Source organism: Balaenoptera borealis (assembly GCF_965194805.1).
Source record: "Balaenoptera borealis genome assembly, chromosome: 1".
Lineage (NCBI taxonomy): Eukaryota > Metazoa > Chordata > Mammalia > Artiodactyla > Balaenopteridae > Balaenoptera > Balaenoptera borealis.
The window spans coordinates 86,021,283-86,033,535 of NC_138860.1; the positions used below are offsets into that span (position 1 = coordinate 86,021,283).

Sequence of the window (12,253 nt, forward strand, 5' to 3'; positions counted from 1 at the left end):
AAACGAACAATTTTTTTAAGATTGAATTTGACAAAGTATAAAACAAAACAGTGTTGGAGAGGTTGAGGAACAATGGGAACTTTCATATACTTGGTACATAAAATAGTACGTTTTTTGGAGAACATTTTAGTTATAACATGAAAAGACTTAACCTACATGTTGAATTTTTTGGAGTCTTTATCTTTTAGAAATAAATACTTAGTTATTTATGAAGAAATGAAATAATTGGGATTTTCTTCAAAATAATCAGGATTGGATAGGGCACAGCAGAAACAAGATGGGCCATGTGTTTACAGTGTTGAAGATGAGTGATGAGCATGTAGAGGGGCTCTACTTTATATATCTTCATTAAAACTTCCATTAAAAAAAGTCCCATATACTTATCAACCCTTTTAAGAAGGGTTGTGCATAAAATTTTAGCATCAAGGTTGTTCATTACAGTATTCTTTTTTTTTTAATTTTTTAAAAGGAATTCCTTTATTTTATTTATTTATTTATTTATTTATTTATTTATTTATTTATTTATTTATTTATTTATTTATGGCTGTGTTGGGTCTTCGTTTCTGTGCAAGGGCTTTCTCTAGTTGCGGCAAGCGGGGGCCACTCTTCATTGCGGTGCGCAGACCTCTCACTATCGCGGCCTCTCTTGTTGCGGAGCACAGGCTCCAGACGCGCAGGCTCAGTAATTGTGGCTCACAGGCCTAGTTGCATGTGGGATCTTCCCAGACCAGGGCTCGAACCCGTGTCCCCTGCATTGGCAGGCAGATTCTCAACCATTGCGCCACCAGGGAAGCCCCTACAGTATTCTTTATAACAGCGAAAAATTGGAAACACACTAGATGTTCTGATAATAAAGGCTTACATAAAGTATTGAATGCTATATAGCTATTAAATGATATAGCTGAATGTTTAATGACTTACAAAAATGTCCATGATATGTAGTTAAATTTTAAGTCGCTGCTTTCAAAAGAGTACAGTTGTCCCTCGGTACCCATGGAGGATTGGTTTCAGGACTCCTGAATATATCAAAATCTGTGGATAATCAAGTCCCTTATAAAATGGTATAGTATTTGCATGTAACCTATGCACATCCTTCCATATACTTTATTTATTTTTGTTTGTTTGTTTGCCGTGCCACATGGCTTGCGGGATCTTTGTTCCCTGATCAGAGATTAAACCTGGGCCATGGCAGTGAAAGCGCCGAGACCTAACCACTGGACCGCCAGGGAACTCCCCGTCCTTCCATATACTTTAAATAATCTCTAGATTACTCATAATACATAATACAATATAAATAGTTGTAAATAGAATGTAAATGCTATATAAATAGTTGTTGGGGCATGACAAGTTCAAGTTTTGCTTTTTGGAACTTTCTGAAAAAATATTCCCCCCAAATATTTTCAATCCATGGTTGGTTGAATCCTTGGAAGTGGAACCTGCAGATGCAGAACCGGTGAATATGGAGGACCGACTGTATACACAATATGCTTCAATTACTGAAAGAAAAATTATACTAACATTTTATTTCCCAAAACACACACACACACACACACACTTGTGTTAAACACAAGTGGTTTCCTTTGGGATGGCAGAATTATGGATATTTATTTTATTCTTTTAACTTATCTTCTAATTTTCCTATGATGACCATGTATTGGTATGTATGTATGTATGTATGTATTTATTTATTACTTATGGCTGCACTGGGTCTTAGTTGCGGCATGCATGCGGGATCTAGCTCCCAGGGATGGAACACAGGACCCCTGCACTGGGAGCGTGGAGTCTTACCCACTGGACCACCAGGGAAGTCCCTATGTTTATTTTTTAATTAAAAAATTACTTTTAATTAAAAAACAAAAACAAAACCCAGATTGATGGTTCAATTAGAAAGGTGGAAATAGGCCTTTTATCTTCTTTACTGGGGCTACTTACCAGTATTTTTCATGACTGATGTCAGGCTGCTAAGGATGGAACTGATCTTTGCCAGATCCACATTAGCCAGGTTTGGCAAAGCCAGTGCTGGAGTAGGGGAGAGAAGAGAAGTATTCACAGGCTTTGGAAGAGGTGGGGTTGCTGTCACGGTCACAGGCACTGGAGTACATGAAGAGGCCTTTGAGATACTTTCTGTTGGCTTTGTAGGTACAGCAGTGGATACAGCTGACTTCTCCACAGGTTTTTCCTTCCTGTCTTCTACTGTTTAAAAAAAGAAAAGAGATGGTATTGCATCCTACTACTTTCCAGACTCTGCTTGCAATATGAAATAACATGTCCCAATATTTCCTAAAAAGTACTATACTTTAGAGAAAAATAATTCACTTCATGATTTTTTTTAAAAAGTCATGCTCTTTATAATTTATGAACCTTCCCAGCTTTAATATCTGCTTAAAATGAATTCCCCAAATGCATCTTTTATCTTACTTTTTAATGATTTCTTTTCATCTTCTTAGTATCTGTATATTAAATTTGTACATTTCTGGAAGCATGTTATTATTTGGTACACATTTGTGTTCTGTCTTTCAGTAATATTTATGTCATAAATTGTCCTGTCTTTTCTTTGCCATTATTAACCTGAGAGCTTTCTAAGAAACAGAAACTCTCTACATATGTTAATGTATTATCCTTTGGTCTCCTGAAATTGGTCTGGCACTGGGGGTGCAATCAGGCACTGATGCAATGTTTTAACTCTCGATGTCTCTGCAATACATTCCTCTTAATGCTTTAAAGGCAATGAATGCACTATATGGATAGTGCATTAAATTCAACCTAAGTCAAACTGCCTAATAAGAATAATTATAGGGCTTCCCTGGTGGCGCAGTGGTTGAGAGTCTGCCTGCCAATGCAGGGGACAGGGGTTCGTGCCCTGGTCTGGGAGGATCCCACATGCCGCGGAGCCCGTGGTCTGGGCCCGTGAACCGCAATTACTGAGCCTGCGCGTCTGGAGCCTGTGCTCCGCAACAGGGGGGGCCGCAATAGTGAGAGGCCCGCGCACCGCGATGAGGAGTGGCCCCCACTTGCCACAACTGGAGAAAGCCCTCGCACAGAAACGAAGACCCAACACAGCCATAAATAAATAAAAATAAATAAATAAATTAAAAAAAAAAAAAAAAAAAAAAAGAATAATTATAAAAGCTGGGGATGTCAGAGAAACAATTCACCAATCCAGGTTAATTCTGAAAGTGTGGTTAACAAAATGTGGCTTTGGAATCTTGAAGGTCAAGAGTGACAGAGAATAAGGAATTCCAGCATAAGTGGCTCTTTAGAGCAGTGCTGTTCAAAAGAAATGTAATTTACGCCACATATGTAAGTTTAAATTTTCTAGTAACCATATCAAAAAAAGAAAAAAAGGTAAAATTAATTTTAATAATATATTTTACTTATCTCAATATATCCCAAATATTTTCATTTTAATAAGTTATAAATATAAACAATTATTAATGAGATATTTTCACTCTTTTTTAAAGCACTAAGTTCCTAGAATCCAGTGTGTATTTTGTTTTGTTTTTGTTTTTGCCACACCACGAGGCTTGCAGGATCTTGGGTCCCTGGCAGCGGAAGCGTGGATTCCTAACCACTGGACCACCAGGGAATTCCCTGAACAGCACAGATCTTGAGCAATGATTCTCAACGTACATGGCATACCAAATCCTGAACCACTGCTCTACAGACAATACTACCACCTTGGTGTTCTAATTTTATAAGGATTAAACCATCTTTTAATACCTGCCTGTGATAGATTTATTGGTGGGGAAGGCAAAACAGATAAGGAGCAAGTTGTCTACTAATCATATAGGACATACCAATGATTTTTGACCCATCATCTTCCACATCTGAGAGTTCCATGTCTTCCACATCACGATTATCTGTGGCAGGCTCAGGTGTGGCAGATTTCTCACTCTCCACGGTTGGTGACTGGGATTCCTCACCCCCCATTCCTTGAAAAGGAGACTCAGAGCCAGTTGGGGAGGGAGCATCCATGCTTGGGGAAGGGACTGGTGATTCCTCAGGATCAGGAAGGGTTGACTTCAATTGATCCAGCTTTTTCTTTAAATTGTTCACTCGATTAGCAAAGGTTTTATAGGCCTAAAAGAGAAAAAGAAGAGTTTACTCCTCTGAGAAGTAACCAAGAAGCTACCACTTTGACTTGATCAGATTTCTTCATTATTATTAACTATATCACTGGTATAAAATAAGAAAATATCATCTGTCAAGCATGGAGTAGTTTCCAGTCTCTGCTTTTTATATTCCCTAAGTCAATATTACCATCCACAGTTGCCCAAGTTAGAGACTTAGAAGTTATCTGCAATTCATCCTCCCTTGCTCCCCTGTATCCCTCCAAGCAACCAATATTTATCAAGAGCCTAAATGTGCTGGCCACTCTTCTAGGTACTGGAGATACAGCAATGACTAAGAAGACAAAAATCAAATCAATAAATAAAGCATAGCCTGAGAGGTCAAATACTATTGATTTTTTTAAAAAAAGAAACTGTTTATTTTAAAAGGTTTAGGTGTACAAAATTACTCTGTAGATAAAATAGAGTTCCCATATAACCCACACCCAATTTTCCCTATTATTAACACCTAACATTAGTATGATACATTTGTCACAATTAATAAACCAATTTTGATAATTATTATTAACTAAAGCCCATACTTTATGCATATTTCCTCAGTTTTTATCTGATGTTCTTTTTCTATTCCAGGATCCCATAATTTAGTAGTCACATCTCCTAGGCTTCTCTTGTTTGTGATGGTTTATTAGATTTTCCTTACTTTTGACGAACTTGACAGTTTTAAAGAGTACTGGTCAGGTATTTTGCAGACTATCTCTTAACTGAGGTTTGTCTAATGTTTTTCTCATGGTTAGACTGGGGTTATGGGTTTTGGGGAGGAAGACCACAGAGGTAAAGTGTGATTGTCATCACATCATATCAAGGGTACATACAATCAATACAATGTAACACTGTTGTTGTTAACCTTGATCATCTGGCTTAAATCCTATTCATCTGATTATCTTAACTGCCAGTGTCTTGAAACTGTGTGTCTTTTTCTTTTTTTTTGTTAAGGGTGTTGGAACATTAGATCGTGGAATAATTTTGGTTGGTTGAACAAGAAGCATTATTTAAAAAATGGAGTGGAACGGAAAATAATATGCTAGAATTGAGCTTTTGTTTCTAGATATAATTGAGTAGTTTGTAGCACAGCAATGCTCCCATCAAGAACAACTAGAAAAGCCAGATATATACACATACATATCTATACACACTCACACGCATGTGCGTACGTGCACACACACATATTTGAATGTACCGTAGAGTGCTAAGGCAACGAAAACCCAAGTGGCAAATTCTATAGCAGGGGGAAACCATGAGGAGAGTCAAGCTGACATTCTGCAGTTGCCTTTTCTCTCAGGGTCCTACTGATTTTGGGGAACTAGGCAAGAATTTGAGAATTCAGGCAAAAGGAAAAGGCAGAGGGTTACTACTAAATAATATAAAGAAAAAAGGAGAACTTTTAAAAGTCCTGCTGGCCTGTAGAGATAAATTAGAAAAAATTAGAAAGGCCAAAATTGTGATGAAAGAGGAAGGACAGAACTGGCTCAACAATATGCTATTGTTTTTCCTTCAAGATATTTGCTGATAGATAACCAACAAGGACCTACTGTATAGCACAGGGAACTCTACTCAATATCCTGTAATAACCTACAGGGGAAAAGAATCTGAAAAAGAACAAATATATGTATATGTATAACTGAATCACTATGCTGTACACCTGAAATTAGCAGAACACTGTAAATCAACTATACTCCAATTAAAAAAAAAGATATTTGCTGAATTATGAAGCTTGCTTAAGAGGGAATTAAAGAAGTCAAGCAGAAAAATTCTGAAAAGCAAAGCAGAGTTAAACATAGTCTCATGGTACAGAAGAGACAAGGATTAGCGTTCAAATCACACAACGAAGGAGGGGCCCCTAGTGATGTCGCAGGCTCTCAGTGGGAAAAATCTGTGACTTAGAAGTTGGATGAACCCGAAGAAATCAAAAGTTTGCCCAAACTGCAATTCAGCCTGAAGTCAGTTCAGTTTCAGATTTGATTAATATGATTAGCTCTTGGACTTCCCTGGTGGCGCAGTGGTTAAGAATCCGCCTGCCAATGCAAGGGACACAGGTTCGATCCCTGGTCCGGGAAGATCCCACATGCCAGGGAGCAATGAAGTCCATGTGCCACAACTACTGAGCCTGTGCTCTAGAGTCTGCGTGCCACAACTACTGAGCCTGCGTGCCACAACTACTGAAGCCTGTGCGCCTAGAGCCTGTGCTCCGTAACAAGAGAAGCCACTGCAATGAGAAGCCCGTGCACTGCAGCGAAGAGTAGCCCCCGCCTACTGCAACTAGAGAAAGTTGTGCACAGCAATGAAGACCCAACGCAGCCAAAATAAATACATAAAAAATGAATAAATTAAAAAATATATATGATAAGCTCTCACAATATCTGCCTAGCAAAGGAAAGGGTGAATCCTTTCTGGAGGAAGAGAAATCACTGAGACTCTAGAAATATTTTCATATACAATGTTCAGTATTCAATAAAAAATTAGCAAGCATGCCAAGAGATAAAAGAAAAGACAGACACTATGAACAGACTCAAAACAAGTATAGCCAATATTGGAGTTACCTAGCAAAACCCAAATAGCTATGATTTATATGTTCAAGAAAATACAGAAAATCCCATCTTGAACAATTCAGTCCAAAATTCATTAGCAAGAGTTGAAGGGAAGCGTTGGTCGCCTAGGTTAGGTAACGGAGTCAAAATGGGGTGAGGAAAATGACTGCATGGGAGGAAGGCATTGCATGGGATGTTGAAGCCTAAGTGAGATAAAAAGAAAGCCAACAGAGATGGCTGGGAGGGATGGAAGTGCTGGAAAACTGGCTATACACGTGGGCAATGATCAAATAAGTGATTATGTTGAAGATAAGGGGAGCAAGATTTTACATTTTTAGAAAAAGCAATTATAAATGTGGAAATGGAGAAAACTAGAATGAACCTCGTAGTGTTAGACTGGGATCGGAGATAATAGTGTGAACTCACGGTTTTTGACATATATAGACAGATACAGAAATATATATAGATGTAAATGTGTGTATATAGGTTAAATACACACACACACACACACACACACACACACACACACACAAATTTCCTACCTCTGTACACTGATATGGTCTGGAAGCAGTGATATCCCAATAGTAATAAGTACACCTAGTACTCAGATCTTGGTTTCGAAATGTGGTTTTTCACTAAAAGGAACCAAGGCTCCTTAGAGAAATGACTGATTCCCGGGCTGGACAGAAAAGTGCAAGATGAACCTGGAATACCTTGCTCCAAAAGTAAGGAAACGCTCAAAAAATGATGGGGATATGTCAAAAGAACACAGAAAGCGGCTTGAGAGGAGCTCCCACTGGGACAATCTGAGCATCAAAATAATTATTTTGCAATGAAATCAGTAGTTAGTAATGAATTAGAACACTGACTAAATACGACTGAGTCCATACTGATATAAATAAATGAATAAACTGAAACTTTGAGGAGGAACAAAATATTTGCCTAGTTTCAAAACGCCTCCCCACAAGACACTTACTAATTAGTGTATAGCTTCCTAGTGTTGTGGTACTTTATTACTGAGTGGCTTAAAACAACAGAAATTTATTGTCTCATAATTCTGGAGGCTAAAAGTCCAAAATCAAGGTGTGAGCAGGGCTATGATCCCTCTGTGACTGAGCAGGATCCTTCCCTGCCTTTTCCTAGCTTCTGGGGGTGGCCATCAACCCTTGGAATTCCTTGGTTTGCAGATGCATCACTGCAGTATCTGTCTTGGTTGTCACATGATATTATTCCTGTGTGCATCTGTATCCAAATTTCCATCTTCTTATAAGGACACCAGTTATACTGGATTAAGGCTCATCCTAATGACCTCATCTTAACTTGAGTACATCTGTAAAGACCCTATTTCCAAGTAAGGTCATTTTCACATGTACCAGAGAGTTAGGGCTTCAACATTATCTTCTGGGGTACACAATTCAACCCACAGCAACTACCAAGTGAAAACTTTTCAGTGGACAAGCTGGGAAGATGCCACACTTAATAAGATACCAAAGGGAATGTTGTTACAGGTAGTAAAACAAATCAAACTTGTGTGCTAACTGAAGGATGAAATGAGAAGAACACAATTACTTCTGTGATATTCCTACTAAAGATATATAACCTCAATCTGATCACAAAGAAACATCATATAAATCCAAATTGGGGGACACTGGACAAACTATTTTGACTTGTAATCTCCAAACATATTTAGGTCATGAAAATTAAAGAAAAGACTGAGGAACTGTTCCAGATCAATGGAAAACAGAAATGCAATAAATGCAACTTGTGATTCTGGACAGGAAATTTTGTTATAAAAACTGGTCAATTTGAATAGGGGCTGAGGATTAGATAATAATGCATGAAATGTATCAATTAATTTCATGATTAAACAGCTATACCTTATGGTTATGAAGGAGAAAATAATTGTCTTGGAGGAAAATACTCATGAAAATATTTGTGGGTAACGGGGTGTCAGCAACTTCTTTTCTTTTTTTTGGGGTGTGTGTTTATTTTTATTTTATTTATTTATGTATGTATTTACTTATCTTCATTCTTTTAAAATTTTTATTGGAGTATAGCTGCTTTACAATGTTGTGTTCGTTTTTGCTGTACAGCAAAGTAAATCAGTTATACTTATTTTCAAATGACTCCAAAAAAAAAGGTCTTCATAATATACTTAAGGTATTTCTTTAACTTTGAGAGTGTTACAAAATAAAAAAAAGAAGACTGAAAAAAATGAGAGAGGAAAAAATGAAAATAGATTGACAGAATTTTACCAGAAAAATCGAATTATTTCTGAAGAAAAATCAAATGGCAATTCTAGAACTGAAAAATAAGCCAACTAAATTAACTGATGGGTTAAACAATAGACAAGATTCAGCAGAAGAGAAAATTAATGAATCAGAAGACTGGTTAATAGAAAATATCTAGAAGGGAAGCACCGAGGGGAAAAGGATAGAAAATACAGAAACTAACATAAAAAGACATTTGGAACACTGATGAGATCTAGTATACAAATTAGTAGAGTTCCAGGAGGAGAGGAGATATAATGGAATAGAAACAATACTTGACAAGAAAACATCCCAAAATTTATAAGAAACATTAAGCCACTCATTATGGGTTGAATTGTGCCCCTCAAATCATACACTGACAGTCCTAACTGTATACCTCAGAATGTTACCTTATTTGGAGACAGTTTTTACAGAGGTAATCAAGTTAAAACAAGGTCATTAGGATGGGCCCTAATCCAATATGACTGGTATCCTTAACAAAAAAGCGAAAATTTGGAAACAGAGGGAAGGCAATGTGAAGAGACATAGGGAAGAAACAGCCATCTACAAGTTAAACAGGAGAAGCCAGGAACAGAATCTTCCCTCACAGCCCTCAGAAGAATCAACCCTGCTAATAATAACACTTTGATTTTGGACTTATAGCCTTACAGTATGAGACAATAAATTAACGTAGTTTGAGCTACCCACTCTCAGGTACTTTGTTATAGCAGCCCTAGTAAATTAATACACCACTGACTCAAAAAGTTCTGCAAACCCTAAACCAGATGAATATGAAGAAGACTACACGTAGGCAGATCACTGTATAACTACTGAAAACCAAAGATAAAGAGAAAATATTAATAGCAAACCAAATGCAGTACAATAAAAAGGCTAATAAACACTAAATAAATACTGGCTACATAAAACAACTGTAGAATATGTATGTGTATAATTAAAATATATAACAATAAAAACATATAAATCTGAATGGTGGAAATAGTTCCTTTGATGCTATCTCCAAGGAAGCTATGAAGTTAAAGACCTAAGCAATGATTTCAGCAGCTGCCCAGTGCCAGGCAAAGAGTTTAGAGTTTATGCACTGTCAATTTAGAGAGGCTTAGTAAACACCTTCACTTCCTATTAAAACCCCACAAAGGCCATGGATTAGGAGTAAGGACCATGTCCCAGGACTAAGGGTTATGTTCAAACAAACCTAAAACCAAGCCTTCACATCACAGTGATCCACTGATAATTTAACTGATTGCCAGAAAAAAACCTCAACACTTTTTAAAGGTAAAATGATACAATTCACAGTTTCCACAAGTATCACCCAAAAGGTCTCCTATGAAATAAATTCTTAGACAAGCAGATAGGATATATAGGTATGATTAAAGTACACACACACACAAATTATAGAAAAAACAGTCAATAGGAGTATACCTAGAAATGACCCAGATACTGGAATTAACATATAAGGTCTTTAAGACAGTGATTACAAATATTACGTTAAAGAATTTTTAGGAAAAGATGAAGAACGGATGAGTAGATGGGAAATTTCAACAAAGAAAAGGAGCTCTAAGAAAGAACGAAATGAAAATTCTAGAACTGAAAAATACAGCATACTGGGCTCAGCAGAACAAAGAATATTTGAAGACAAGTAAATATAAAGTAGCCAAAAATCAGTCCAGAGAGAAAAAAGAATGAACAGAACAGACAGAAATCTAAGAACACATGGGATGTATAACTGGAGTCCCAGAAGGAAAAGAGAAAGAATGAAAAAGAAGGAATATTTTAAAAGATAATTGTCGAATAGGTTCTAAAATTGATGAACAATATCAAACCACAGATCCAAAAAGGTCAGTGAACCCCTTTTATCCCTTTGTAGCAGGATAAGTATAAAGAAGAAATCTAGGCACAGCTGACTTCTCAAGGGACGACAGGTAGAGAAACATTTTTAGGTAATGAAAGAAAAAAACTGCCAACTTAGAATTCTTTATCCAGTGAAAACATTTCTCAAAAATGAAGGTACAATAAAGACATTTTAAGGTAAACAAAATCTGAGAAATTCATCACCAACAGTCCTGCACTATAAGAAATGTTAAAGACTTTAGGCTGAAGGAAAATGATCCCAGAGGGAAACATGGATCTGCAAAGAGGAATGAAAAACACCAGAAATAGTAAATATAAAAGACTATTTGCCCCTTAATTTCTTTAAAAGTCTACTCACCGTTTAAGAAAAATAATAAAAATTATACTACATAAAATATACATAAGTAAAATAGTTAACAATAGCATAAAGACCTAGGGGAAGGGAATCCTACTACTGTTAAGGTTCCTAATTATATATGAAGTAACAGAATATTAATTTAAGGTTTTATTATAACAATATTAAGATAGTAATATTAAATTAAGATAATTTAATTTAAGGCAATAAGTTAAGAGTGTCAGATTTGATTAAAAAACAATAACCATAAAACAAAACCAAGATCCAACTATATGCTGTTTGTAAAAGACACATTTAAGTATACAAACTTGTGAGATGTGGGACTTCCCTGGTGGTCCAGTGGCTAAGACTCCGAGCTCCCAATGCAAGGGGCCCGGGTTCGATCCCTGATCAGGGAACTAGATCCCACATGCCTCAACTAAGAGTTTGCATGCCACAACTAAAGATCGTGCATGCCGCAACTAAAAGATCCCGCATACCACAACGAAGATCCTGCATGCCACAACTAAGACCTGGCAAGGCCAAAAACAAACAAATAAAAAACTTGTGAGATGCAGCTTAGAGGGAAGTTTATTGTATTAAATATACATATTTTTAAAAAGCTGAAAATCAATTATCTAAGTATTTATCTTAAAAAATCAGAAAAAGTATAGGAAATGAAATAATACAGAAGAAAGAATATCTCCCAGTATATTGCATATAACAAGAGTAAGTTTTATTTTGTGAAACTTTTGCTGTATATGTGCACGTGTGTGTGGTTCTTAGTTTCCATGTAAAATCTTTCTTTCATACGGACTGTGGTCAAAATCTTTTTGAGAATATTGCTTTAAGGTTTAACTGTTTCCACAAGTCAACCTAGATTATTTCAATAACCTACTAACTTGTCTCCCTATCTCTAATAGTCTCCTATTCTCCATTCTGCTATCTTGATTCCAAAATGCAGACTTGATCACATCATCAGCAAAATTAAAATCCTACAACTGCCTTCCATTGCTTTCAGGGTAAAATTCAAAGACCTTAGAATAAATATAGGCCTTTCAGGACCATGTTCCCGACTTCCTCTCCAGGTTTATTTATCACTTCCTCATAAGTGCCTACCTATAAGAAACTACTTGCAGGTCCACC

At 36.7% G+C, this 12,253-nt stretch overlaps 1 protein-coding gene and 1 long non-coding RNA gene across 14 annotated transcripts in view; one reads left to right on the plus strand and one right to left on the minus strand.

Moving 5' to 3' along the window:
- The window catches only part of LOC309614300, a 276,916-nt gene that overhangs the window by 207,163 nt on the left and 57,500 nt on the right, over nucleotides 1-12,253 (plus strand). The window lies entirely within an intron of this gene.
- RPRD2 (regulation of nuclear pre-mRNA domain containing 2) overlaps nucleotides 1-12,253 on the minus strand; it is a 93,212-nt gene that overhangs the window by 15,478 nt on the left and 65,481 nt on the right. For 12 of the 13 annotated variants that reach the window (XM_082361302.1, XM_082361307.1, XM_082361304.1 and 9 more), the window contains 2 exons: nucleotides 3,798-4,080; nucleotides 1,933-2,193 (listed from right to left, as the gene is read on the minus strand). In XM_082361302.1, the coding sequence (XP_082217428.1) occupies nucleotides 1,933-2,193; nucleotides 3,798-4,080 (544 nt within the window). The remainder of the gene's footprint in view (nucleotides 1-1,932; nucleotides 2,194-3,797; nucleotides 4,081-12,253) is intronic. The other variant, XM_082361303.1, reaches the window with a different exon arrangement.